A 23,605-nucleotide genomic window follows, 5' to 3' on the forward strand; every position below is an offset into this window, starting at 1 on the left:
CACACACAATAAATTCGGTCATTTCCACTCTAATAGCTCGCTTGAACAATTGAATTTGGCCAACTCAAGAAAAACCAAAAGTAAAATCAGCACAAGGGGAGTCGATTTTTTGAATCCTGTACTTGATTTTAGGAATTGGCACATAATCTTCCAATTACCACGGAAGAAATTGCGGATGGCACAAGCATCAATTCTCTTAGTTAGATTCATAGATGTAGCATATGTAATGGTGTCCAAAAATACAGCAGTTGTGCAGCCTGCCCCCTCCAACCTGGGGTTCGGCAATGGCTGAATCAACACCCCTTGAATCAGGAACCAAATACCAAACCACATCGTCTTGAGCTTGTGAGCCTAGCAGTGTTCATGTGATCGGAAAGCAAGGTCATGGCTGCGAAGCAGCCTTTCTAGTCATTATATTATCTCAGACATCTCCCTTCGTTTGCCGACCCCCATATAACACGATTTGTTCCGTTGCTTGAGGTTCAAGTGTTTGAGTCGGCGGAGTTAGGCTTACTATATATAGATCAGGGACTGAATTCTTTGATCCCGGGTGGCTGCAGCGAGACCTTCCATTCCCCCCAACTGCACCATGCAAGCTCTTCACATAATGCGACGACTTTTGTTTATCGCCCTTGCCATCGTGCAGGTCTACTCGCAATCTTGCGAAAACTACGGGACCGGCAACGGCACAAACACTTGTGGAGTTTGCCCTCCCGGCCTTGGAGGGGACGGTTGCAATCTTCTGGCCTGCGGGGCAACATCTTTCAAGGATTTTCGCGCCCCCTTTCCCAAGTACCTTCTGGTTCGAAATTTAGCAATGTTTCGAGCTGTTCTTGCGAAACTGAATGGTCGGGTTTGGGGTGTAATGGTGCGCTTTATGTCATCCCTGACTCTGCTTCTCGCCTCAGACTAAAGCCCAGATTTCAGTTTGTGCCTCTGCGAGTGCTTGCCAGAATGGATATTCGTCTGTCTTTGGCAATAGTACAAGTACAGATCCAGGGCTAAATGGGACTATTGTTTGCAACACGGCATCTCGAGTATACACGGCTGGCGAAATGAGTTGCCGAGTTCAGGTTCGCATCGCTTCAATACACGGATGCTCCAGCCTCTAATTATACACTATAGAACCCAACTCTTCAAAATCTATTCCCCCTTTCATCTGTTCTTAACATTCTCCGCACGTACAATTCCTCTCAGGCTTTAGCTCCAAATCTAACTTCATACGGTCCTTCTGGCACACTATATGCCCAATTTATGTATGACGGAGTGGAACAGTTTTATTGCCGAGCATCAGGTTGCACTCAGACATCTGATCAACTCTCCTCTAAATGGTCATGTCCAACACTCGATTGCACCTGCCGTCCACAGACCCTCCTTTGCGACAATAGTGTCTGTGGCATTTACTCTAGGGACAACTGGCAGTATTTTCTGATGCTTACTCTTTAGCTTGCCAACTTATCGACGGTGATTAACGGTTTACCGGGCCCACTCAGCATCAATTGCAACGGCAATTCTTCGTGCAATTTCCAGCAGACCCTTCTCACTAACTTATTTGGCCCCAGTGGGCTCCCACTATCATCATGTACCTTTGGCGAGTGTGTTCGTCAAGGCGTGATCGACGCAGCTTCTGGAAGCCCAGGCCCGGCAACCAAGCCCGCCGATGGGGGTGCTGGGCTCAGTGGTGGAGTTATCGCCGGGATTGCAGTTGTGGGTGCCTTGTTGTTCGCCGCTATTGCCTTGTATATCGTAGGTTGGATCAATCAGCGTAGAGCACGCTTGCAGGGGTCTCCCGATGGAGGAGCGGTATTAGAAACAAGGCGGCCGGGGACTTCGCCTGGCGGAGTTGGCATGCAGTGGCAAAACCTTTCATTCAGCGTACCCTCGCGTTCTTCGTTTATTTTGGGACGAGACTCCTTGGACCCCAAGTTCATTCTCAACGGAGTGTCAGGGAATGTCAAACCTGGCAGCATGCTAGCTGTACTAGGTCCTTCAGGCGCAGGGAAGACCACTCTTGTGGACATATTGTCTAAACAGAACAAGAGGGGGGCGGCGTTTGGGACCGTGTCGTTCTTTGGGACAGATTCGGCCTATGATGGGAGAACATTTGAGCCGGCAGATGTCCAACCGAGGATTGCCTACGTAGATCAGGTGCGATCCTTTTCTTTTTCCACTTTTTCTCTGGAGGCCTAAGTCCCTTCAAGGCAGATGTGCTCCCTGCATCTCAAACAGTTTTCGAAGCCCTCCTTTTTGTGGCGCGGCTGCGTCTTCCCGAATCCGTGACTGATTCCGAAAAGAAGTCCAGAGCAATGGAGGTTATGCGGCAGCTCGGCTTGGATTCGGTGGCGGATTCGCGGATTGGAGATCGTTCCAGAAGGGGACTGTCAGGAGGTGAGATGAGGAGAGTCAGTATCGGGATCGAGCTCATAGGAAGACCTGACATACTGATTCTTGATGAGCCCGTGAGTCACTTGCACTCTAGATGGCTTTCGATTTGCTGAAGCAAGGACATTTTCCAGACATCTGGTACCTTAGTTTTTATGTTTGCTGCAATGTCTGACTTATAGCTTCTCAAAGGTCTTGACTCAGCATCTGCATACAAAGTCGCTGCGCTTCTTCGTGACTTGTCTCGCGATACATCACACCCGATGGCTGTCATTGCGTCTATACATCAGCCAAGGTGAGGATGTTGCACACGGAGTCTAACAGCCTGTGTCCATGTATTCATGTATTTGTTCGACGCAGTTCACATCTGTACCAAACATTTGACTCAGTGCTCGTTCTTGGCTTGGGCGGGCGCCAGCTCTACTTTGGGCCCGGTGGCTCATCACCTGTTGATACGCTTGCCGAACAGGGCTATGTTAATTGTCCTACCGGATACTCGATTCCTGATCACCTCCTGGACCTCGCGAGCGATGTCGAGCATCACTCCACGTCTGCCATCGCGTCTAAACCAGAAGTGGCTGAAGTCGGAAAGGCGGAATCGCATGGCGCTACGGAGTTAGGGACATCACCTATGTCTTCAATAATGTTTGCAGGCAACGACCCCTGGTGGAAAAGTGGTAGCTATCCAACGGCCTTTTTGACGCAGTTTGAGGTGCTTTGTGCCCGAGAGTGGAAGAACTTGCTCCGGTTCGTATGCTGGAATCCGGATCCTCCCTATTGTTCGTAACGATCGCTTCAGGGATAAATCCCTGTTCTTGTTGCATATTGCCGCAGCATCTATTCTTGGAGTGTTCTGCGGTATGTGCCTATTTCACTTTCAGTTTTCCGAATAACTCATGAGAAAATGTCAGGTGCGCTTTATTTCCAGGTCGGTTTAAGTGTGATTGAGAGGTCGCAGTGCAACTAAGGAGACTATAGACCAAGACTACCATCGCTGGATTTCAGTCTCGAGTGGGATGCCTTTTCTTTTTGGTTTGTCGCCAGTCTAGGAGCCCATAATACGCTCTGATGTCCATAATCAGGGGTCTCTCCTGGCCTTCTCATCGCTCAGCGCCTTGTTCAATCTGGTCGAGATCGGTCCTCTGTTCAAGCGAGAGCGTGCATCTAAGCTCTACAGGTGAGGCCTTTGTTTGTGAGATGATAACTTGAAACTTCAATTTATTGGTGATTCAGTCCTACTGCATGGTTATTATCGCGGATCTTGTTTGACATCGTACCGCTGCGCGTGGTTCCGACAATTATTGTGTCAACTATGTATGCATTTTCTGATTTAAATCTCAGTCAATGACTCAGCATCACCGCAGCGTCTATTGGATGGCAGGGTTATCCCCCCACGTTGATCAATTTTTCAAGTATCTCCTTGTCTTGGTGTTATTCTCACTAGCGATGACACTTTTCGTGGGTTTCCCTATTATACTCACCCTGCCCCATGAAACTAATACTGCTTATCGATAGAATTTCTTACTGGCAGCTATATTCCGTAATGGGGGAATAGCGATCCTGTTGTCTGCCATTTGGAATCTGTTTTTGATGACTTATGCAGGGTTCTGTAAGCGACCAATCTTATCGAGCTACATTGTTTCTACACTCATCACACCCATCATATCCCACAAGTTGTTCACCTTAGTTCGATACCGCCCGTGTTGAGATGGCTTCAATACTTCAGTCTGCTGAAGTATTGCCTCGAAGCCCTCGCTGTCAACGAATTCAATTCTGGTTTGACGATCACTGATGTTTTGCAAGGTGTACCTGTCAGCGTGTCTGCCGTAGTCATTATGCAGCTGGTGAGTCCTTCCATTCACGGCTGCCTGACAAATGAAACATTATTGTCTTTGTTAGTTGTTTGGATTCAAGATTGACAGCTATTATCGAGACGTCTTGGTTCTCTTTGCCTTTCTGGCTGGATTTTCGGGGCTGCTTTTTCTTGTTATTATATTATGGTTCCGGGAGAGGCGATAATTAGTCGTGGCTGGCCTCGACCGTCTGTAGACTCAGTCTTACAATATAAAATTAATCTTAATTTTAAATTTACATCCGGATCCGACGCCAAATGCTATTCTACCAACTGAAGATTCAACATCAGCCCCACGATCTTTATCTTACAGACTTCTTCATTTCATATCAACTTGTGAACCCGATTAACTCAGGTTTCTTGTGGCTCAACATTTTGACGCGCTACTCGCCAGAGTTGACGCGTACTTTTCGCGGCTGGGAGGCATCGTTCAACAGTAGGGTAAGAACAGCTCCTTGTGACCAAAACGCCCGACTCAGGGATGTTTAGTTTCCAGGTCAATCACGATACGTTGAACGACATCGCCAATGCGACATGAGCGAAACGCTTGACGCCATGACTCCTCCCCAGCTTAGTTGGCGGGCTTCGTGCTCTGAATCGGCTTCGCTTCAAAGTCCTCATTCCCCCGTTGTCCAAGTTAATGAGCCCTTACAATTCACGGTCGAAGAACAGCACAAATTTCTATGTCACTCGTTGCCTCAAACTTTCCAGGACCCATTGCTACTTACCCCCAATCCAACTCTTCTTCCTGAGATGGTTCCGTGTAAAAGCCGGAGTCGGAGTCAGTTTCGTGCGTCGACCACTCGTAAACCTTATGACAGATCCCACCCATCTTCCTCACCAACACCCAAGATGGAGAGTTCTTCCCCTGATGTTGGAACGGATCTGTTCAACAACCAGTCTTCCTTCACAAGCCTAGGACTGCTCCCCAATACTTCCACCTCAAAATCTTCCACTGGCCGGTCTTCTCGCGCGGTGCGCGTGCCATTGGAATTCAGTCCTGATGGTTCCGCTGTGGGATTTCCTAGTTTACAGCAATATCACGACCTATGTAAATCTTATCTCGAAGGCCTCAGTGAAAGGAAACGGGACAAGGCATTGATAACCAGAGACACTTACCTTGCCGTCTCCGCCGTGCTTGACAGTCACGAAAGCAGTTCACAATATAGTGCCTCATTCAGATTCTGGGCTCGGAAAATGTTCACCTCTGACGCAGAACGCCTGATGCATGACGGAAAGCCAGTTGTGACCACCGATGAGATTTATCTGGTTCTTGTCGATTGTCATTTTTATGCGTCTCATGGAGGCAGAGATGCAACTGTTAAACTCGTGCATGAAAATTATTCGTGGGTACCGAAGGAGCTAATCGCACGTTTCGTTAGAGAGTGCCCTACCTGTGGTAAGAAACGTAGCGTCGTCCGTGTACCCCGCAATACGTCATCCAATCGCCCTCGCCCTCCGCCAAGGAATCAATCAATGCTCAAGGCACGACCGGGACCCGTGGAGGGTTTACACCCCAAAGAGAGGGGCTTCGTTCTCCATAGCCCTTCCATCGGTGCTGGTAATGACTGTATACCTGCGGGAAACGCACTCAGGCTCTTTGGTTTAGAGTATCCTAGTCCACACTTGCTACCTGCGGCATGGGACACAACTCTGTTTCCTGGTAAAAGGGACCTGGACCTGTCTGTCGCCGAATTGCCTTATCTTTTGCGCTGTGAGAACAACCAATCGCTTGGTTCCTGCCTCCCGTCTCTTCAGAGTTACCCAGCAAACAATATTGACTGCTCCCCGCTTAACGAGCCCACTCGTACTAATTCTCCACTGGGCTCTAATTACGGTGCCCTCCCTTGTTCAAACGTTGGCCCGACAGCATTTAATTATCCCAACGCTGGTCCTCCCGTTTTTAACGACATTCTCCTTGATAAGAATAATTCCGATGCAGTAGTGGCGGCTCAGACCTTACCTCTGCCTCACACTTCTGATTCGTCTTTGCTTCACCCGCTTGCATTTCTTTCTGGTACCAGCGACGGGTTACGTCCGCGACCTGCCCCACTCGACCTTGATTTCAGCAATTTTAAATGTCCACAAAACGGAATTATAACCCCTGTTGGCGCTACTCCCGATGTAATCACACCCTCGTCTGAAATTTCTTCATATGTCCCTTCAAACTTCAGTGATGCATCACAACCACCTGGAACGTCATCACCCACATCTGAGGCATCCCCCTGTTCTCTTCACGAGTGGCATTCCGAGACTATCGAAGGAGACACTGCGGCAGGATACGGTTTAGATGTTCTTGACGCTTTACGCGACTTTGCTATCTTCGAAACTTCGCACGACTTTGGCACAAAATCTACCTTACGTTTCGCCGGCGAGAATGGCAGCACGGATTCTTTCAATCTGGATCCCTGGGCCCCTCCTTTAGTGATAGGCTAGGAGTGATACTTGGTTTGCATCCTACTGCCCGAATCTCCAATGCGGAATAATTGAGCGGACAGTGTCTTCTTGTCGACTCCGATTACTCCTGTTTAACATTCCGTAATACCCAAGAACACTCGGCACCACTCCATTAATCGTTTTCGGATCCCTGTATCTAGCATCGATATGTTTGAGCTAATATGTAATATATCCTCGTGGCAGTGAGACTTTGCATCAGACTACCAACCCGACCCAACCCGACTGAGGACCTCGCGGTAACTTAGGGGGGAGATTTATGGCTCTATAGTCCCTGGACAATCCTTGGGCATTAGAAGAGCAGTGAATCATGTTTGTTTTGTGACTGGAATCTAGTTTGACGTAGTGCAGGGGAGCGCACTTTCCGTGCACTGTCAGGCAATCATTTAGCCTGAGCCAGTAAAAACAGTAAATGCAGCCAACTCCACTGCAGTGAAGCTTAATCAAAACATGATCTACTACCTTTCGTTGGACCCAGGAGAGGTTTGATTTTGGCTTTAGTTTTCTGCGTCTAATGAAATCGGGTGCCATGCCTGCAAGTTGCTTACAAAAACAGCTAAGGTCGTAACTAATCAGCCGGACCTCGTTGATTAAGACCAACAACAAAACCAAATCAAAGAACATACAAAGAGGACACCAAAGGACTGTAACAAGGTTCCATTGTCACGTGGTGAACCTGGATCATCCTTTCGATGGCAGTCCCGTCCTCCTTGTTGGAATCTTTATCCATAGACAAGGTGTGTAGCTTACTTCCTAGCGAGGACTGTCCTTCATTATTGTATTTAGGAGAAAGTCAGTGGGGAATCGGGCGAAGTTTATGTATTCCAATGGCTCGCAAGGTGTGAGCGCACATTGTCTTCTCTGTCCACTGTATGCCTAGTGTGGTTTCTCCGAACATATAACAATGGCTGATTATGGAATGGGTTAGGATGAGACAAAAATTGTTCAACCAACACTTGAGGCTGAATTGATCCAAATTGTCACGGCCTCGCCTCCGTTCCCTTCGCCTGGGAGGCCAACACGTCATCTTGCCGCTCGATGTTTTCGCCTCTTGTTTTCGAAAGGGGAGACAAGGCGCCTCTTTGACACACTGAGGATATTGGCGCGTCCTCTCAATGATGCTTCCAAGGCCGCAGATCTGCGTGCTAAAATGTTAGTCTTTGTGATGCACAATGGCAATCAATTGTAACTCACGGACTTATGTATGAAGATCATCGATCAGTATCATGGGTGATCTGATGAAGAGTTTTGGGTCGTCTGTTCGTGGGCAGTTCTCTCATTTTGGATGCCATTCCCCTCAAGCATACTCGTTTTCCAGGTGATGTCTTTTATGGGGGAACTTACTTTAACGTCCTTAAAAATTGCCAAATATTCCAGCAATGTAGGGTCACTTTGTCTCTTAATTATCATCTTTCTGACACCAGTCAGTCCGTTCAATTTAGATTCCAGGCATTGACTGCGTTGCAGAAATCATTAGAAACTGCCTCGCGAGCGGTAACTGATGCAACCGCTAAGGATATTATTAAGACGGCTAGGTCTGGATTATCCGATAAGGCATTGCCCATTCAAAGGGTGTCAGCGGATGTCGGTGAAAGCTCACATATCCCCCGCGATTACCTACTGACCAAGGGCTCTAGATATTGCGTGTCATGTACAAACATGGTATGGCTGGTATTTCCATCCCTGAAATCGAATCGCTGGTGTCGCTGTGCATCAAGAGCCTGGAAATCTCCGATCAAATCACCAGACGGGCGTTTGCAGATCTCGTTGCCCAAGTTCTTGCGTATACGCAGACAGAAGAGGCGTCGTTGCAATCAGACCATAAAAAAGGAGGGAAGAAGGATCAGGGAGCGGGGACGGGAGAAGAGGTGGATGCCAAGCCCCCTTCCGAAGGAGCCGGTAAGACAATCATGTCTTTGGCGGATATGCTCCAAGTTCTCTCGACACCGTTTAATAAGCCAGCAACGCCTCGAAAGACCAGAATAGGGATTATAGACTTCTATTCTGTCCTTTTCAGCACGCTTGGATCATCGTCCGTTGAGAACAACTACGCGAGCATCGTGCGGCATTTGATGAACGAGATCGTCTCTTACCCTCGGGTCCCTACAACGCGGTATGAGCGTCTTCTTTTCCGGAAGCTCGTCGGCATTCTTCTTCGTGAGGTCATCGGTGTGCGTATGTTGAGTGAGCAGGGTCAAATTGGCGCGATCACGGAATTGTCAAACAGCTACTTGAAGAAATGGCCTGCTCTGATGCCGGGCCAAGTACCACCGTCGCCTCTCGTCTTGGTTGTTGCACTAAATGAGGTATCGGGTCTTCTGCAGCAACTGGGGAACGCGCCGCCGCCCGCACAAGTATGTACAACTCATTGGTTTCTGGTCAATATGCTAATGGTATTCTCCCAGGAAGCGCTAGGAACACCGTTGATTGAACTGCTTTCACACCCTAACCATTCAACAACCGTTGCGGCAGCTTGGTGTCTCCGATCGTTCTGCTATTCTACTCCACTTCGGTTGGCTAAAAATGTGCTTTCTGTGATGGAATTTTTGCAACGCGACATATCTACTCTAAGCACACCGAACGCTACCGTAGATGTGCATCATCGTGCTCTAGGTCATGCATACGGTCTGGCAGCGTTGTTCTCCGTCATACCGGAACGTCCTCTATATGTCTCTTACGATTTGAGCGCGAAACTCCTCGACACAGCTATCCAATTGTTAAAAAAGGCGGGAGACCATGAGCTTGCTGTGGCAGGTGTTGAAATAGAGACAGCTTGGACCTGTATTGCATCTTTGATGCCTCTCGGCCCTAACTTTCTTCGTTCTCATCTCTCCCAGCTGCTCGTTTTGTGGAGAAATGCATTGCCAAAACCCACAAGTAAGGATACAACGAACGGGGCGACGAGGAGCGCTGCTGATTGGACATTTTTGCTTCGGGTGCGGGAGGGCGCTTTGAGTGCGGCTCTTGCGTTCTTGACACACAACACTCCTTTAGTCACTTTGGATGTTGCGCGGCGTTTGGCGACATTGCTGTCCAATGCCCTGCTGTTTTCAAACGCTTTCATTTCTCAATATCGTGAAGAGTTACACGATGGGCCACTTCCAACCCGGACCGAGCCTTCTCTGCCTACTAGAGAGGCCATGCTGCGCCGGAGGATATTTCGGTGTTTCTCAATCCTGGGATTTGCCGGACTTTCCGAGTCCGTCCAACTCTCCCTTCTCCAATCGGCAGTCACTCTCTTTGCCAGCCCCGAGGGTTTCTCAGGCTCCTCAGCGCAAGCCGCCATTGCCACATCCGCAGGAACATTTTCGTCCCTTTGGCAAGTCTCGGATGGGTATGCTTATGGCATTTCCAGCGCGGAGCTGAATCGTTTCCCGTCCCTCGGGGAGGGCGAGGACAGTAATAGATCTAAGATAAATCCTCTCAATAGAGATGCGGTTGAAGTTGCAATTGAAAATATGGTAAGCTTAGCAGTGCAACAGCCTGCTTATCTCTCATACAAGGTTATGCGCAGATTTCCAAACCAATCATTGGGTCATTAGAGCACGACGTCCTTACTCTCTGCGTCGCGGGAATGACCTCAGCTTCGTGCATCGAACCACCACCGGCGTCGACGGGCGTCGTTGATGCATCAATCGAATTGTTTTCTCTCCTCCTGCCCAATCAAACGGCAGAAGCCGCAGCTCGGATCATCCACCAGGTCATTGATGCCATTCGTTCTCCGAAACTAGATCGCAATTCTGGGCGCAAGGCCGCTGTGCGATTAAATACGACCTTCGCGATTTTGTGTGCGCTTCGTCGCGCAATGCGCTCAAGTATGCGTCAGGCACGGGAAGTTTTCGGCTCGCCGAATGTAAGCTCGATGATTCTTGACTTCTTAAAGGTATGTCTTGGATTCGCATGTTGGCCTAGATTTTCACGCTCGCGAAAGACGGCGATTCTTGATCCAGATGTTGCTTTTCAACTTACCGCCAGCGAAGCAATAGGACGAATTGTAAGTTTGGGAGAAACTTCCCTCCTTTCACATCAAGTATCTTCACTGGTCGATCAAGTCGTGAACAACCGCGACCCAAACAGCCGGGCCGGATGCGCGTCGACTTTCGGAGCGATATATCAGTATGTGGGTGGTCTTGCAGCCGGTGCATTGCTTAAGAATACGGTCAATGTCCTAATGTCTTTGAGCAATGATCCTCATCCGGTGGTTCACCACCGGGCATTATCCGCGCTGGGCCAGGTCATCAATGCAGCGAATCTTAGTTATTCTCAGTACATACCGTCTACCCTTGGTATGCTTCTAAAGCTCTATGGCACGGATTCGCACGAACCTGAAGGGGGATCTTTGACAAGCGCCAACCTTCGAGGACATCTTCCCACATTCCAGACAATGTGCTACGTCATTGATGCAGTGATCGGTGTGCTCGGACCAGAATTGCAGGAATCCGCTCGAACACGCTCGCTCACTTTGGATCTTGTGAATGAATTCTCCCAAGAACCCGACGAAGGCATCAAGGTGGAAGCAATCATATGTGTAAAACACTTGCTTATATTTGGCGAGGATTTCATGCAAGTGCCAGAACTAGTGGCTGAGTTCCGAAGAAACCTCGGCTCATCTCGGGCTCCATTGAAATTAGCATCAATTGATGCTCTCTATGCTCTGGTTCAGAAGGACGCATTTACGCTCTCTAAAGTCGGGGGTGATCGCCTTGTGGAGGATTTGTTCGGGATGCTTGATGACGATTCCTCTATTGATGGTGTTCGGAATGTCATCACGAGCTGGACGCAGCAAACAGCTGTGCACAACCCCTCCGGATGGATTGACTTGTGTCAACGAATAATGTCCAAAACAAACGCGTTCCAACAAACAATCGCTGGACAAAGCGGTCCCCCTACAAGTTCGCTCCACGACGACGAAGGAGAATCGTTAAGTGGTGGGGTCTCCAAAGAGCAGCCACCCGTTGGCCAAGCCCGTGGAAGCACATCGCGATGGAGGACTCAGCTTTTCGCATTGCAATGCCTGCATCTTATTTGTCGAACGGTAGCATCATCAGGTCGACAAGAGCACCTAGATCTTTTGTTCGCAAAGCAGCAGAAGATTCCGCAAACCTCACTGTTGGTCTCCCGCATATCGGACCTCATTAAGATGGCATTCACTGCGTCTGCAGCTTATGTAACTGAGATACGTCTAGAAGGCCTCGTTCTTCTTCGTGATATAATTGAGGTCGGTAAGATCCATGATTCAGGCTGCCCATTCTGAAGGCGCCTGCCTTGCCAGATTTTCGCCTCGGTCCCAGACCCCGACTATGCGGATACTCTTTTGCTGGAGCAGCATCAGGCACCTATCACGGCGGCCCTAACACCCGCGTTTTCATCCGATTCTACACCAGAGATTCTTGCCTCGGCCATCGAGGTATGCGCCGTCTTTGTTGGTTGTGGTGTTGTGCGAGAAGTAGGACGCATGGGCCGTATTCTCAAGTTACTCACCTCGGCATTAGATCAATGCAAAGGCATGTATTGCAATGGTTGTCTTGACGCTATCCGATTAATCCTTCCATCAGAGGCTGAAACGTTATCAATTGGGGATGCGCAAGAATTAAGTCCAAACGCATCAGTCATGTTGAGAGTGTCCACGCTCACGGCTTGGGCGGAGTTACAGCATGCTAGCATAACGCAGGCATATTTATCCGATGTGCTGGAGCCTTACAGGCAGACTCTTGCCGGCCTGTGGCTGGCGTGCCTCCGTGATTACGCCCGCATTCGCGGTGACTCGGAAATTCTTCAAGAAACTGTGTCTGATTCGGCTGACGTCGTATACGCGGGGTTGGGAAGAGAAGTGCTATTACCTGTGAGCGCCTATTGTTGAGTTGATCGCTTGGCTGACACACTGCGCCAGTACTACGAAGACTCGTGGACCAGGATTTTAAGGGCCGTTGGTATAGCGATGAAAAGGCAAGATCCCCATATCTTAGCTACTGTAGATGGGAAAGCAACGACCGGCTCTGCGAATCCAGACCCTTACAGCGGCAACGCGTATTTTTTTATTATATTTGGTCTTGTATTTGAGCTTTTGGCATCAAGTTCAAATGGCTCTGCTTCAACACCTTCCAAGCAACTTGCGCTTCATGCCGCTTTGGACACTCTTCCTGCTCTTGTTCGGCCAGAATATTGTGGGATTGCGCTCTTCGAACCTCCCATCTTCACAGAATTCACGTCACTTTGCTATCGGATGATGCTAACTGAACCATCTATTGTCCAACTACGCTTGATTGAGACAATCGTCTCTCTTGTTTCAACCCATAGTGCCAAGTCTTTATGGGGAAGGCACGTATCGAAACTATAGTCTGAGGGTTGCAACTCATCTCGTGATCTAGCCAAACAGCGCCGCATGAGTTCAAAGATGATGTGCCATTGACACATTGTTTGCGAATCATAACATTTGCGGTCAGGAATGCCATCGCGAGCGCGAATGGCTTAGCCTCTCGTAAGTGCCGACTCTCTCATACAGGATCCGCGTCTCACATTGCAAAGAGGCTCAAATTCTTGAAAGGATTGCACTTATTCGTGCTGGATTTTCGGCGTTGTTGGTTGTCAGCAGGGCTTTTGGTTCACCCCTACAAGAGGAAGTCCGATCCATTTCAGTTCTGTTGTATTCTCGTAAGTTTTGGCCTGATCCTCCAATGCATCTACTGCCCATAATCACTAGATATGCTCAAGAATGAACATGTGGATATTGATCTCGTCGGTCCAACCCTCCCGGCCCTCAAGCAACTGTTGGACATATCGTTGCCGGATCAAACGGAACAAGATGGGAAAGCGTATGGACGACTTATTCACGCCTTATTCTCATCGTGCCTGCAGAACATCGACGAGATTGGGTACTATTGTCCTTTTGCACGATATTGCGCGACATATTGACCACTTCACAGGTCACGCCGGGGCGCGGTTCCAAACTTGAAAGTCAAGAATAACATGCTTGCTTCAGTCCTGATAGTGACAGCTGTCCCTTCGGGAATGAGGCTTAGCGGGGGAGCAGTGGAACATCTCTGCTATTCAATTTCGCAGAAGATTGTAGAAGCACAAGAGGTCCGGATATTGCATCTACTGACGAGTATTTCCCCACAACTAACTCTGAACCGTACCATCAGAGTACCCACACGGCCTTGCATTGTGCCAAAACACTGATCGCTGCGGCAGCTATGGGGAACCAAACTTTTCAGAGCGTTGTCAAATCATTGATCCCCGGTATAATTTCCTACATAGCGGTTCTGGCAGGTCGAGAACGACTTGATGCCAGTGAAACCAGCGAGGCGGATGTACAGGATGCCGACGAGTCTTTTAAGGCCCTCGCTAGCTTATTTGGATCGTTCCCCGAGGAATTGCGTAAAGCTACTATTATTTGTTGTCCTTTTGCACCTTCTGATATGTCCCAATCATCCAGGGCCCAAGGCACTAGGTGTCTTTCTTCCAGTTTTGATTCTCCTTTTGGATCCCGATCGCAGGCCTTCTAATATTTTGCACGCTATGGCAGTTAATCAGATTCTTGCATGGGCGACTTCATCTCCGGCTGCTTTTAAAGACGCGACAAGTAAGCTGGAGAAAGGGGATCGAGAGATACTCGAGACCTCAGTCCGTCAGGCAGTGCAAGGCTTGCAGGGCTCCACATCTGATGCGTCCACAAATCCTGTTGCTGTCAAACCCCAAATATCTCTGCGAAGCTTCTGAGATCGTTTTAGGCAGGGCGCGATCGTCCTGTATATGGAGGAATGATTTCAGGGTCATTTGGGACTGGTGCATATAAGCAGTGGGACAGTCTGACTAATATGTTGTATGTAATATGAGCTTGAATGCCACATGATGCCTACTCAATTCAACTCAATTGAGTCGTCCCCTCAACCAACGCACCCAACGTCAAGACCCCATGGCCGACGTAAGTATGTTCTTGCGTCCTCGAGCATCCCCACGTTACTTCATATGAGACGTACAGACGGTCCTTCAGGTGACTGAGGCGTCGTTACGTTATGGATGCACGTTTGGAATTTTGGATGCAGAGCTAACCATACCTTCCATGTCAGGCTGCCCCATCAACTTTCAAACGTTTCGTAGAAATTGGACGTGGTAGGATAGGTATCTGTGTCAGTTCGTATGTCCACCTGATGGAATGTCTTTTGTTGACAGTCGTCCTCCTGAGGAACGGGCCCCATGAGGGTCGTATCGCTGTTATCTCAGAGATCATTGATCATAATCGGGTTCGTGCAGTACATTTTGCTGGAGCCCTGAAGCCGACAGTTTACCATTCCTATGTTATACTCAGGCAATAATAGATGGTCCATTGACTGACGTCCCACGCCAACCCTTCGCCTATCGCCATCTCACTCTGACACCACATGTCGTCCCAAATCTTGAACGTGGTGCCAGCACTGATGCTGTTCGTGAGCAATTCGAGGCCTCGGGTGTACTCGAGAAGTGGACCAATTCTGCATGGGCGAAGAAACGTGAAGCCATTCAGAAGCGGCGTAAACTCAACGATTTCGAGCGCTTCGTAGTTTCTGTACAAAAGAAGAGGAGAAGAGGAGTTGTAAAACAAGCTCTGAGCAAAGTGCAGCGGGAGGCTAACAAGGCAAAAACCAAGGCAAAGAAAGCAAAGGAGGCGGCCTAATTCTCTCGGGATCAGTTGGTTGCAGGAGTGCTTCGCTCGGGTTTTATAATCTTCACGTTCTTTCGTATGCTTCGTACTGAATCATGACATGACTTGGCACTATGCAACTGATGGAAAAATATGCTTCACATCGTGGTCTCATGAGAGCACAGCCTGATCGAGCTGAACTGGTCACGCCATGGTTATCAGGAGTAAATGCTGTATCCTGGTTGTAGACCTGCAAGTGCTACTTGGAATCTTCCTAGAGCCACCGTATATGTAATAAGGGAAACAATATGTTGATTGACATTGATGTACTCAGACTGGGGCAGTGTTAGCGCGCAACTTTCCGGATTCGATAGTCGCCAACACCATCCCGGTCATTTACGCTTTCCCATCAGCCTAGATCTTCTGTTCCGGATTCGCCATGGATCGTCTGGAAGCATTGGGACAGCAGCTTTCACAGATCACTCTCTATGATCTGAAATCGTACTATAACCAGGTGAGGGCGTTAGTGATAGTGTCACATCTTCAGAAGATTCTACGTATCTCGCTGCTAATCTGACTGAACCATGCTCAGGCTAAAAATATAGTGCTCAATGTAAGTGAGATGGAGGCCAAAGTGAGGGAAGCGACAAACGAGGATCCATGGTGAGTGCACTCCTTCATCATCTCGCTCGCGTTGCATATACTGATCTTACTCGCGATTCCCTTCGGTTCGTAGGGGTGCCAGCTCTACTCTAATGCAGGAGATAGCCCAAGGGTAGGCATCATAACTACCAGTTATTACGAACACCGTATGTAATCTGCTTACTGCAATGACACAACACAGGACATTTAATTTGTAAGTTCTTGGCCCCCACGTTCTTGTGCTCGTTCTAAGAGGTTTGTTATGCTACCGATTCTAGCCAGCATTTTAACGAAATTATGCCATGCATTTACTCCCGCTTTATGGAAAAGGAAGCATCACAGTGGCGTCAAATTTACAAGGCACTGCAGCTGCTAGAGTACATCATCAAACATGGATCAGAACGTGTCGTGGATGACGCCAGGAGCCATATCTCCACCATCAAAATGCTGCGTAATTTTCATTACATCGATGAGAAAGGCAAAGATCAGGGGGTTAATGGTTGGTGAATGTTCGTTCCTGGATGTCGGGGAATGCTCACCGAAGATCTTAACAGTGAGACAGCGAGCCAAAGAGTTAACTGAGGTACTGGGTGATTTGGACCGTTTGCGTGCTGAGCGACGCAAAGCGAAAGCAAACCGTAGCAAGTATGTCGGAACCGGGAATGACCCGTCGAGCCTTAGCTTCAGTTCAGGAGGCGGTCGCTATGATGGATTTGGAAGTGATTCTTTTAGTGGAGGTGGCGACTACGGTGAGCATGATCAGTGACAATTTCTACCAACAGGGTCGTTTAGTCTTGGTTCCCCACTCGTCAGATTATGATGGTGGCAGGCCAGCTGGTTCGTCTTTCCGCGATGAATCTTCTGCGCGGCGGGGCTATGATGAGTATGACGCGGGAGAGTTCGAAGACAGCCCGCGGCGTGCAAATTCGCTACGCAACAAACTAACGTCGTCTTCGTCAAGCCCCGTATCCCCCGCTGGCCGCTTTGCTGCTCGGCATTCTGCGACAAGCGCGCCCGTCAAATCGGTGCCCGCGTCCGCTCCAGTGGTGGATCTTCTTGGCGGATTTGACGATGAGTCAGCTCCCGCTCCTTCTGCGGCCTCAACCGCCCCTCCAGCCTCGAATGTCCTTGATGGTATGTTTTCAGTTCCGAACATCCATACGTGACAGCACTGTGTAAGTTAACGATGCAACAGATGATTTTGACGACTTCCAAAGCGCACCTCCCTCGGCCCCAGCGCCGGGCGTTCACACTGTAGTCGCTCCCACACATGCACCTAAACTCACTGCTGCAAATGTATTCGACATGCTGGGCTCGACCTCAGTCCCTGAACCTAATGCTGCAACGAACTCCTTCGCCCTTGGTGCCTCGCCGATGCGACCGACAACTATGCAACCGACTCGAACGACTAGCACTTCCACCACTAATTCCGTACCCCCATTTAATATCCTATCGCCCGCGACTTCTTCGTCATCAAGAGACACCATAGGGAATGCAGGCACGATGGCAACTGCTGTGATGGCCAAAGCAAGCAATAACTTTGACGATTTATGGAACGTGTCTTTCAGCAGCAGCGGCCCATCCTCTGCGCCTACAGTCAGTGCGTCCTCCACAGCAGGGAAAAGCATCAAGGACTTGGAAAAGGAAAAAGCCAACGCTTCGATGTGGGGGCTGAATGCCGCTGCCAAGCCAAACAATGGTTTTGGGGTGGCTTCAGAGGCTGCGCCAAGCTCTGGTAGCTTCGGCGGAGGGAATGATGATCTCTTGCTATGAACCTGGGTAAAAATCGACGTTGTAGCTTTTACCAGATTTTGATACACCCCGCATGGATGGTGTTGAATCATTGGCACTGCTTGTTGTGTCTCCTTTTATTTTTTTGAGGTCTAGCATCCTTCATGGTTGTTCATACATTGGCAGTGCAATATTATCGGGCTCCATCCAGGAAAGGACGAGCATGTCGTACTGCTCAGCACAAACCGAGGGGTGAAAAGTACGAGTTGCATCAAATGGGCTTCGACTTGGCAGTGACATCGACACAGAATATAAAATACCTAGCACACAGGATTAATACTTCCCGCAAATGTACCATTTGCCGATCCGGGATCGTACTGGATCGCAGATTTGTGTCGGTGGTTCTCGGATTCCTGCCCATTTCCAAGCCATGGCAGCTGAGCGTGTCGGAAAACACTGCGGAAGCGTTGTAACCCGTTGGTCATTATAGTATGTACATTCATAACCACTACACTACCATGCACTCTCGGCTTCGCGCTGATTTGTTGACATAAATTTTGCATCAATCATAGGCCTTTTGAGTGTATATGGGCTAAGTCACTCAATATGTGTACACCCGCTGTGGAATTGGACCATGTAAGGTCTAACTCATTGTGGCTCTCAATGGTGGAGTTAGAATTTGAACCGTGATTGTTGTTCATTTCAGCAGTGGTATTGAGGAGAACATGAAGCGCAAACACAAATCAGAACTCAGTGAATGAAGCGGCTTAAATAAGAATGTGCGGTGGACGTTGAGGGTGGTGGAACATGGAGTGATAAAGGAAGATTCCTACGCTGGACACTGACAGTTGATGGGGGGTGCACTCTGTGTGTGGTCGGGATCGTTGTCCATGCAGTCCCTGAATGACATGTTACGACTCAGCGCCCGGCCTCTCATATGGAACCCCACTGGTTAAAATGACACAGGAAGAGAACGGTGGGGTTGTTGGGGATTTGTCACTTGCTGAAGTGGTCGTTCGCTGTGAGAGTGGCTTGACCGTCAAGTAGGTAGATGTCATCGATGTGAAGCAAGTGAAGGTAATTTGTGGCAATGGATCATGGAACGTGTGTTTGCCTGAGTATGGGGGACTCCCATGTGGCTTGGAAGTACAGGGTATGGAAATGTGAGTGAACGGTTGCTACGGCCGTGGTTGGCAGTGAAGGGGAAGCGCGTCCATGCATTTGTGAACAGGAATTTTTACAGCATGGCTGAGTATTTACAATTTGATTTTTGCATCGAGCATTGGAACGGACTAACAAAGTGTTGGAACAGCTTAATGAAGCGTTGGAACGGATCAATAAGGCGTTGAAACGCGTTGAGAGCTCTTAACGCGTTAAAACGAAATTCCGTGCACCAAGCACGTGCTTGCACACATAGCTTTTGGGACGGCAGATATCGGATTCAGTTTGTTTGTTTGTTTTGTTCTGGATAAACAAACAAACAAAGTTTGTGGCTGACTCATTCAGCGGTGTCCCTACTGCCGAATCCGAGATCACTGACACAACGATACAACAATACCAACATCATGTATAGAAAGTCCCTTTATGTACGCTACGGTATCGACGGACAGCCGCACTGCACGACATCACGAGCGCGGGTATAAGAAGATTTATCATCATCACTACTGGCCGAATCTCTTCCAAAGATTGGGCAAGGCAGCGAACAGAAAGCCCTTATAAGATGCGCAAATGCTATTTATTTTCAGCCCCATGGCACCCTTTAGTGTTATTCTCCTGGTACATACCCTGGCCATTGCGACAGGTGCCTACTCATTGTGGCCTATGCCCCGCCAGCTGCAGTCTGGAAGCACTGCCTTGATGGTAAGTGTTAGCCGTGTGGTTCGCCTCGATTCGTGTCTCATTGGCAGAGGCGAGGATTAGCTGTCGAATCACTTCAACTTCGAGCTCTCTGGTGTGCTACTGCATTCAGTGCCACCCGACTTGCAACAGGCCATATCACGTACATCCGCACAGCTTAAACATGATAAGCTCGAACGTCTTGTCGTCGGTGGTGCCACAGCTGATGCTCGCCAGATTGTTCACGCCAAGACCATCTTAACTTTGACTCTGTCACTACACTCGACTGCGTCCAAGGTTCTCAGTATTTCCCAGTGCTCAGTCTTGCCCCTTGAAGAGCGCGATGAGAGTTACTCGCTCATCGTTCCCGCTGATGGTTCTGCTGGTACCCTCTCGGCGAACACAACTCTAGGTCTTTTCCGAGGGCTTACCACATTTTCTCAACTCTGGTACTGGTGTGAGAGCACGGCTTACACTATTGAGGCTCCTTTCATCATTCATGATTCCCCTGCATATGTGAGTTGTCCCTCGTTTCACGAATGCACCAGGGTGAACATCATCGGTTGACAGCCCTACCGCGGATTCATGCTCGATACTGCGCGAAACTAGTGCATGGTCTATGTTGCAGCTTCTGAAAGTGATATTGATTTAAGAATAACCGTAGCTTTCCAATCCCTGACATCCTCCGCACCTTGGATGCAATGTCATACGTCAAGGCAAACGCTTTCCATTGGCACGTGGTGGATTCTCAGTCTTTCCCTCTCGTTGTCGAGGCTTTCCCAGAACTGAGCGCGAAAGGTGCCTACACGCAAAACGAAGTATACACTCCGCACGATGTAAAACAAATTGTCTCTTACGCCGCTGCACGTGGTATCGATATACTCGTAGAAATCGACACCCCTGGTCACACGTCTGCTATCTCCAAGTCTCATCCCGAGTACATTGCTTGTCCCGAAGGTACGCCGTGGTCCACCTATGCCAACGGTAAGCTCGCAGTGCCAGTAAATTGTGAAGATGCCGACCACCATTGTGCAAGAACCTCCTGCTGGCCAACTCCGTCTTGCGACTGCTTCCGTGATCGAGTTCACACAGAATTTGATCAAATCCGTTCTTCCGTCGCTTCCTTCCAAATATTTCTCTACCGGTGGAGGTAAGACATCATTGTGAAATTTCAATGGCAGCTTACCTTCACTGTTACTACACCAGATGAAATCAATACTAATTGCTACAGCCAAGATCCTGAGACCCAGTCTGAACTGGAGAAGAAGGGTTGGACGCTTGACCAAGCTTTGGGTAACTTCGTCGGAAAGATTCACAGTACAGTAGCCAGCTTAGGAAAAACTCCAGTAGTATGGGAAGGCAAGTCATGTATGTAACCAATCAAAATTTCCAAGTTTTGACCATTACGCGCTATCAGATCTGGTTTTGAGTCACAATCTTACCCTTGCGAACAACACTATTGTCATGTGGGTTGACGCCCGCCCTAATTGGTTCCCGGAAAGCATTCTCATTTGGACATCAGGGTTTGGATTTCCTCCCAGAATGCGGCTGCTGTTGTTCAAAAAGGCTATCGTATTGTTCATGCGCCATCTGATTACTTCTACCTGGTTCGGATTTTCCTTTGATCACTGCCTTAATTCAACCGAGAAATATGAAATAGGACTGTGGGCATGGAGATTGGGTCGGTGAATCTCCTCAGGGTAACTCATGGTGCGATCCATTCAAAACTTGGCAAAAGGTAAGTATAACTACCTTGGTCGAAGCAATTTTACTTCACTGTAACTTTCCCCAGGCATACACCTTCGATCCGCAAGCGTCCATTCCGGACACCCAAAAACACCTTGTACTTGGTGGACAACAACTGCTTTGGACTGAACAATCATCACCTGCGAGCCTCGATAGCATAGCGTGGCCACGGGCTGCTGTTTCATCCGAGGTCTTCTGGACGGGATCTATCCTTCCCTCAGGGAACTATACAAATGTTGGTGAAGCACTTCAAAGGCTGCATGCTCTAAGATACCGTTTTGTTCAAAGAGGTATCAATGCCATCACACTGCAGCCTCATTGGTGTGCTGTTAGACCACATGCTTGTGACCTCACTGCTTAAGGCGTGTCTTGGAGCAATAGCTCGAGGCGCGCGTCCCGGAGAAGTTTTGTAACCAACATGTTTAGCACGTACATATCCTTGCCGTTGTGCTCGAATTATGAACATATTTTGCCCCTTTGGTTGTCCCGAGAAATGGCAAAATTGTCTTGTTCCATGCTAAAAGGGCTTTATGGTGGATGGACGCGATGGCACCATTGATGTTCTAAACAGATATAAATCTTCGAGACATGAGACTGTCATCATTTGATTTCTAGACACCCGGCCCATGACGGCATGATACCAGAATGCGGACTAAAAATTGGTCGAACATCTCGATACAATTATTCGTTCCGACAATGGTACAACATAAAACTGCAAGTCCAGGAGGCGATCACAAGGTACGCTTGATGCTGTGTACGGCTCGGCGTAGGTGTTCGGCAGTCTTCAACGTGGCATTCAGAATAGGATCGATAGGACGAAGAACCCCCAGGCTCTCTGTCTCAGAGCTCTGGGAAGGGAGAAGGGACAGAGCAGCAAAGCTCATGTACGTGTGATAGGGGTCTTGGCGAAAGCGGTAAATGGCGAAAGAAGCGCTATATCGGACTAGCATTGGGTACTCACCCGGATACTCCCCAGGGCACTTCCCAAAACCTCCGAATTTGGATTGGCATGTCAGAAGGAAACTCGCATTAGCTTCCTTATCGGCGAATTCATCGGCATTCAGTATCTGGAAGACAAAAGTTAACGGCGGAAGCCCTGAGCCCTTGAGGCGCTAATCACCTTCAGGGACGCGCCACACCAAAAGCTATAGCATGCATCTGCAGCTTTCTCTGTACGACCCTGGAACCCGCCCACCTGCCGTTCCACCAACCACCTTGTAGTCGCCTTTCTTTCGTTCTCAGATAATCCAGGGGACCGCGGACATAAAGCGAGTGAAGCCAGAGCACAGAAAGTCGTGCCACCTGATTGCACATCTTGATGAAAGGGACATGCACGCAGCATAAGCAGGCCCGTACCGACCTTGCGCTTCGGTATGGGGACGTTGGCCGTAACCACCTTCATACGTCTATATTCATTCATCAATTCACTATCCAAATGAGTTGCTCAAGAGGACGAGAGGCTGCTGACCCTGCATTGTCGGATAAACGTCAGCGCTTGATCGGCATCGATTGCATCCCAGCAATCCAAAAGGGAACACAGTGCAAAGACAGAGTAAGTGCTGCGAAGATCGGACTCGCCAAAGTTAGGTATCGTCCAGAAGCTTGAAAGATACGGTGTTGAGTGTGAAAAATGTCGCTGATTGCATTTGCTGACCTCCCGTCCGGCTGCTGCACGCCACCGATGAACTTCCGGATTCCTCCTATATCAAGGCGTGACAGTTCATCACCAAGTATCGCTAAGGAAATGATAGCCGAAAAAGTCATGATTGTGTGCGGAAGGTCGTACGGATGGAATTTGACTGAATGGTTCTGCAGTACGTAGTGATAAGAATCATCAGAGCCTTCAAGCCGGCTGCAAGTCCGCCAGGAATGGTGCGTACGGTTTCCCCGAGTGTCACCGCTACAGATGGCCCAGGTCGGAAGCCGGTGCCATAATCCGTAGCTAGAGATATGTATACCTTAGCGAGAAGGGAAGATTGAAAGGGCAGCGGTGACAAACGAATTTGCTGGTCCCAGATCCAATTCTTCCATTGGTCTTTGTCTTTTTCTTTTATCCTTTGGCCTAGTTGGTCCAGCACATCGATACTGGAAAGACAGTAGAAGGCCACCACAAGCCTAATCAAGGCGCAACGATCACCACGACTATTTGGCATTTGGAGAAACAGCAAAACCTCGCCGTGTCCAATTCAACATAGTGCTGGTTGAGAGCATCCAAACACCGCTTTGCATAACTGGCGTGCAAAGTCATCGAGACAACAACTGTGGCTGTACACCGACTTTGGGATGATCACCTCCAATGCAGACTCGCTGTAGAGTATCAATTATTATATTTCATCAAGCTT

The 23,605-nt window shown here is 48.9% G+C and overlaps 8 protein-coding genes across 8 annotated transcripts; 6 read left to right on the forward strand and 2 right to left on the reverse strand.

Moving 5' to 3' along the window:
* The first annotated feature begins 341 nt into the window (after positions 1 to 341).
* EI90DRAFT_3052451 (uncharacterized protein) lies at positions 342 to 4,475 on the forward strand. Its single transcript, XM_039059940.1, has 17 exons — positions 342 to 868; positions 921 to 1,073; positions 1,126 to 1,389; positions 1,447 to 2,148; positions 2,202 to 2,459; positions 2,517 to 2,523; positions 2,575 to 2,677; positions 2,743 to 3,129; positions 3,182 to 3,240; positions 3,294 to 3,310; positions 3,361 to 3,414; positions 3,465 to 3,559; positions 3,616 to 3,696; positions 3,747 to 3,840; positions 3,898 to 3,991; positions 4,057 to 4,226; positions 4,282 to 4,475. Exons 1-17 carry the CDS (start codon positions 818 to 820, stop codon positions 4,399 to 4,401), a joined length of 2,709 nt encoding a protein of 902 aa, XP_038917583.1. The 5' UTR covers positions 342 to 817; the 3' UTR covers positions 4,402 to 4,475.
* A 776-nt stretch (positions 4,476 to 5,251) lies between these two features.
* On the forward strand, positions 5,252 to 5,647 carry EI90DRAFT_2888311 (uncharacterized protein; the record flags this gene model as incomplete). The annotated part of the gene is made up of 1 exon (XM_039053975.1): positions 5,252 to 5,647. A coding segment is annotated over one exon (396 nt), but the record flags the coding sequence as incomplete, so codon positions are not given.
* A 1,969-nt stretch (positions 5,648 to 7,616) lies between these two features.
* On the forward strand, positions 7,617 to 14,547 carry EI90DRAFT_3052454 (ARM repeat-containing protein). Its single transcript, XM_039059941.1, has 17 exons — positions 7,617 to 7,840; positions 7,899 to 7,947; positions 8,007 to 8,069; positions 8,117 to 8,272; positions 8,326 to 9,042; positions 9,094 to 10,149; positions 10,203 to 10,571; positions 10,620 to 11,906; positions 11,961 to 12,192; positions 12,244 to 12,530; positions 12,579 to 13,006; positions 13,057 to 13,166; positions 13,214 to 13,339; positions 13,389 to 13,560; positions 13,612 to 13,768; positions 13,831 to 14,065; positions 14,124 to 14,547. Exons 2-17 carry the CDS (start codon positions 7,915 to 7,917, stop codon positions 14,405 to 14,407), a joined length of 5,712 nt encoding a protein of 1,903 aa, XP_038917585.1. The 5' UTR covers positions 7,617 to 7,840; positions 7,899 to 7,914; the 3' UTR covers positions 14,408 to 14,547.
* A 42-nt stretch (positions 14,548 to 14,589) lies between these two features.
* EI90DRAFT_3052455 (60S ribosomal protein L14) lies at positions 14,590 to 15,823 on the forward strand. The gene is made up of 4 exons (XM_039059942.1): positions 14,590 to 14,612; positions 14,758 to 14,800; positions 14,861 to 14,931; positions 14,997 to 15,823. Exons 1-4 carry the CDS (start codon positions 14,604 to 14,606, stop codon positions 15,339 to 15,341), a joined length of 468 nt encoding a protein of 155 aa, XP_038917586.1. The 5' UTR covers positions 14,590 to 14,603; the 3' UTR covers positions 15,342 to 15,823.
* Positions 15,691 to 17,918, forward strand: EI90DRAFT_2994546 (uncharacterized protein). Its single transcript, XM_039056166.1, has 8 exons — positions 15,691 to 15,822; positions 15,901 to 15,971; positions 16,045 to 16,083; positions 16,153 to 16,164; positions 16,229 to 16,449; positions 16,505 to 16,699; positions 16,764 to 17,084; positions 17,146 to 17,918. The coding sequence occupies exons 1-8, from the start codon at positions 15,748 to 15,750 to the stop codon at positions 17,721 to 17,723; spliced, it is 1,512 nt and encodes a 503-aa protein (XP_038917587.1). The 5' UTR covers positions 15,691 to 15,747; the 3' UTR covers positions 17,724 to 17,918.
* A 453-nt stretch (positions 17,919 to 18,371) lies between these two features.
* EI90DRAFT_3052460 (uncharacterized protein) lies at positions 18,372 to 19,072 on the reverse strand (the record flags this gene model as incomplete). Its single annotated transcript, XM_039059943.1, has 1 exon — positions 18,372 to 19,072. A coding segment is annotated over one exon (267 nt), but the record flags the coding sequence as incomplete, so codon positions are not given.
* Positions 19,073 to 19,430: 358 nt separating this feature from the next.
* EI90DRAFT_3145231 (N-acetylhexosaminidase) lies at positions 19,431 to 21,624 on the forward strand (the record flags this gene model as incomplete). Its single annotated transcript, XM_039065248.1, has 10 exons — positions 19,431 to 19,541; positions 19,602 to 20,033; positions 20,088 to 20,125; positions 20,182 to 20,501; positions 20,554 to 20,667; positions 20,724 to 20,876; positions 20,935 to 20,983; positions 21,040 to 21,124; positions 21,178 to 21,255; positions 21,310 to 21,624. The coding sequence occupies 10 exons, from the start codon at positions 19,431 to 19,433 to the stop codon at positions 21,622 to 21,624; spliced, it is 1,695 nt and encodes a 564-aa protein (XP_038917589.1).
* A 152-nt stretch (positions 21,625 to 21,776) lies between these two features.
* On the reverse strand, positions 21,777 to 23,533 carry EI90DRAFT_2994552 (uncharacterized protein). Its single transcript, XM_039056167.1, has 9 exons — positions 23,435 to 23,533; positions 23,263 to 23,378; positions 23,144 to 23,205; positions 22,918 to 23,072; positions 22,732 to 22,864; positions 22,624 to 22,669; positions 22,384 to 22,565; positions 22,225 to 22,330; positions 21,777 to 22,164 (listed from the first exon to the last, which is right to left on the reverse strand). The coding sequence occupies exons 1-9, from the start codon at positions 23,509 to 23,511 to the stop codon at positions 21,995 to 21,997; spliced, it is 1,047 nt and encodes a 348-aa protein (XP_038917590.1). The 5' UTR covers positions 23,512 to 23,533; the 3' UTR covers positions 21,777 to 21,994.
* Positions 23,534 to 23,605: the final 72 nt, after the last annotated feature.

This window comes from Cantharellus anzutake (genome assembly GCF_015039405.1).
Source record: "Cantharellus anzutake strain C23 chromosome Unknown EI90scaffold_17, whole genome shotgun sequence".
NCBI classification, from domain to species: domain Eukaryota; kingdom Fungi; phylum Basidiomycota; class Agaricomycetes; order Cantharellales; family Hydnaceae; genus Cantharellus; species Cantharellus anzutake.

Excerpts from the sequence above, each read along its gene's own strand:
- EI90DRAFT_3052455 (XM_039059942.1), top strand. Across the intron at positions 14,801-14,860 it reads TTTCGTAGAAATTGGACGTG|TCGTCCTCCTGAGGAACGGG; the intron begins GTAGGATAGGTA and ends TTTTGTTGACAG. Across the intron at positions 14,932-14,996 it reads AGATCATTGATCATAATCGG|GCAATAATAGATGGTCCATT; the intron begins GTTCGTGCAGTA and ends TGTTATACTCAG.
- EI90DRAFT_2994546 (XM_039056166.1), top strand. The coding sequence starts at position 15,748 with ATGGATCGTCTGGAAGCATTGGGACAGCAGCTTTCACAGATCACTCTC. Across the intron at positions 16,450-16,504 it reads CAAAGATCAGGGGGTTAATG|TGAGACAGCGAGCCAAAGAG; the intron begins GTTGGTGAATGT and ends AGATCTTAACAG. Across the intron at positions 16,700-16,763 it reads TAGTGGAGGTGGCGACTACG|ATTATGATGGTGGCAGGCCA; the intron begins GTGAGCATGATC and ends CCCACTCGTCAG.
- EI90DRAFT_2994552 (XM_039056167.1), bottom strand. The coding sequence starts at position 23,511 with ATGACTTTGCACGCCAGTTATGCAAAGCGGTGTTTGGATGCTCTCAAC. Across the intron at positions 22,670-22,731 it reads CGTTTATCCGACAATGCAGG|ACGTATGAAGGTGGTTACGG; the intron begins GTCAGCAGCCTC and ends GAATGAATATAG. Across the intron at positions 22,331-22,383 it reads GGTGTGGCGCGTCCCTGAAG|ATACTGAATGCCGATGAATT; the intron begins GTGATTAGCGCC and ends TTTGTCTTCCAG.
- EI90DRAFT_3052454 (XM_039059941.1), top strand. The coding sequence starts at position 7,915 with ATGGGTGATCTGATGAAGAGTTTTGGGTCGTCT. Across the intron at positions 13,769-13,830 it reads AGATTGTAGAAGCACAAGAG|AGTACCCACACGGCCTTGCA; the intron begins GTCCGGATATTG and ends CCGTACCATCAG. Across the intron at positions 14,066-14,123 it reads ATCGTTCCCCGAGGAATTGC|GGCCCAAGGCACTAGGTGTC; the intron begins GTAAAGCTACTA and ends CCAATCATCCAG.
- EI90DRAFT_3052451 (XM_039059940.1), top strand. The coding sequence starts at position 818 with ATGTTTCGAGCTGTTCTTGCGAAACTGAATGGTCGGGTTTGGGGTGTA. Across the intron at positions 1,074-1,125 it reads AAATGAGTTGCCGAGTTCAG|AACCCAACTCTTCAAAATCT; the intron begins GTTCGCATCGCT and ends TATACACTATAG. Across the intron at positions 3,560-3,615 it reads CGTGCATCTAAGCTCTACAG|TCCTACTGCATGGTTATTAT; the intron begins GTGAGGCCTTTG and ends TTGGTGATTCAG.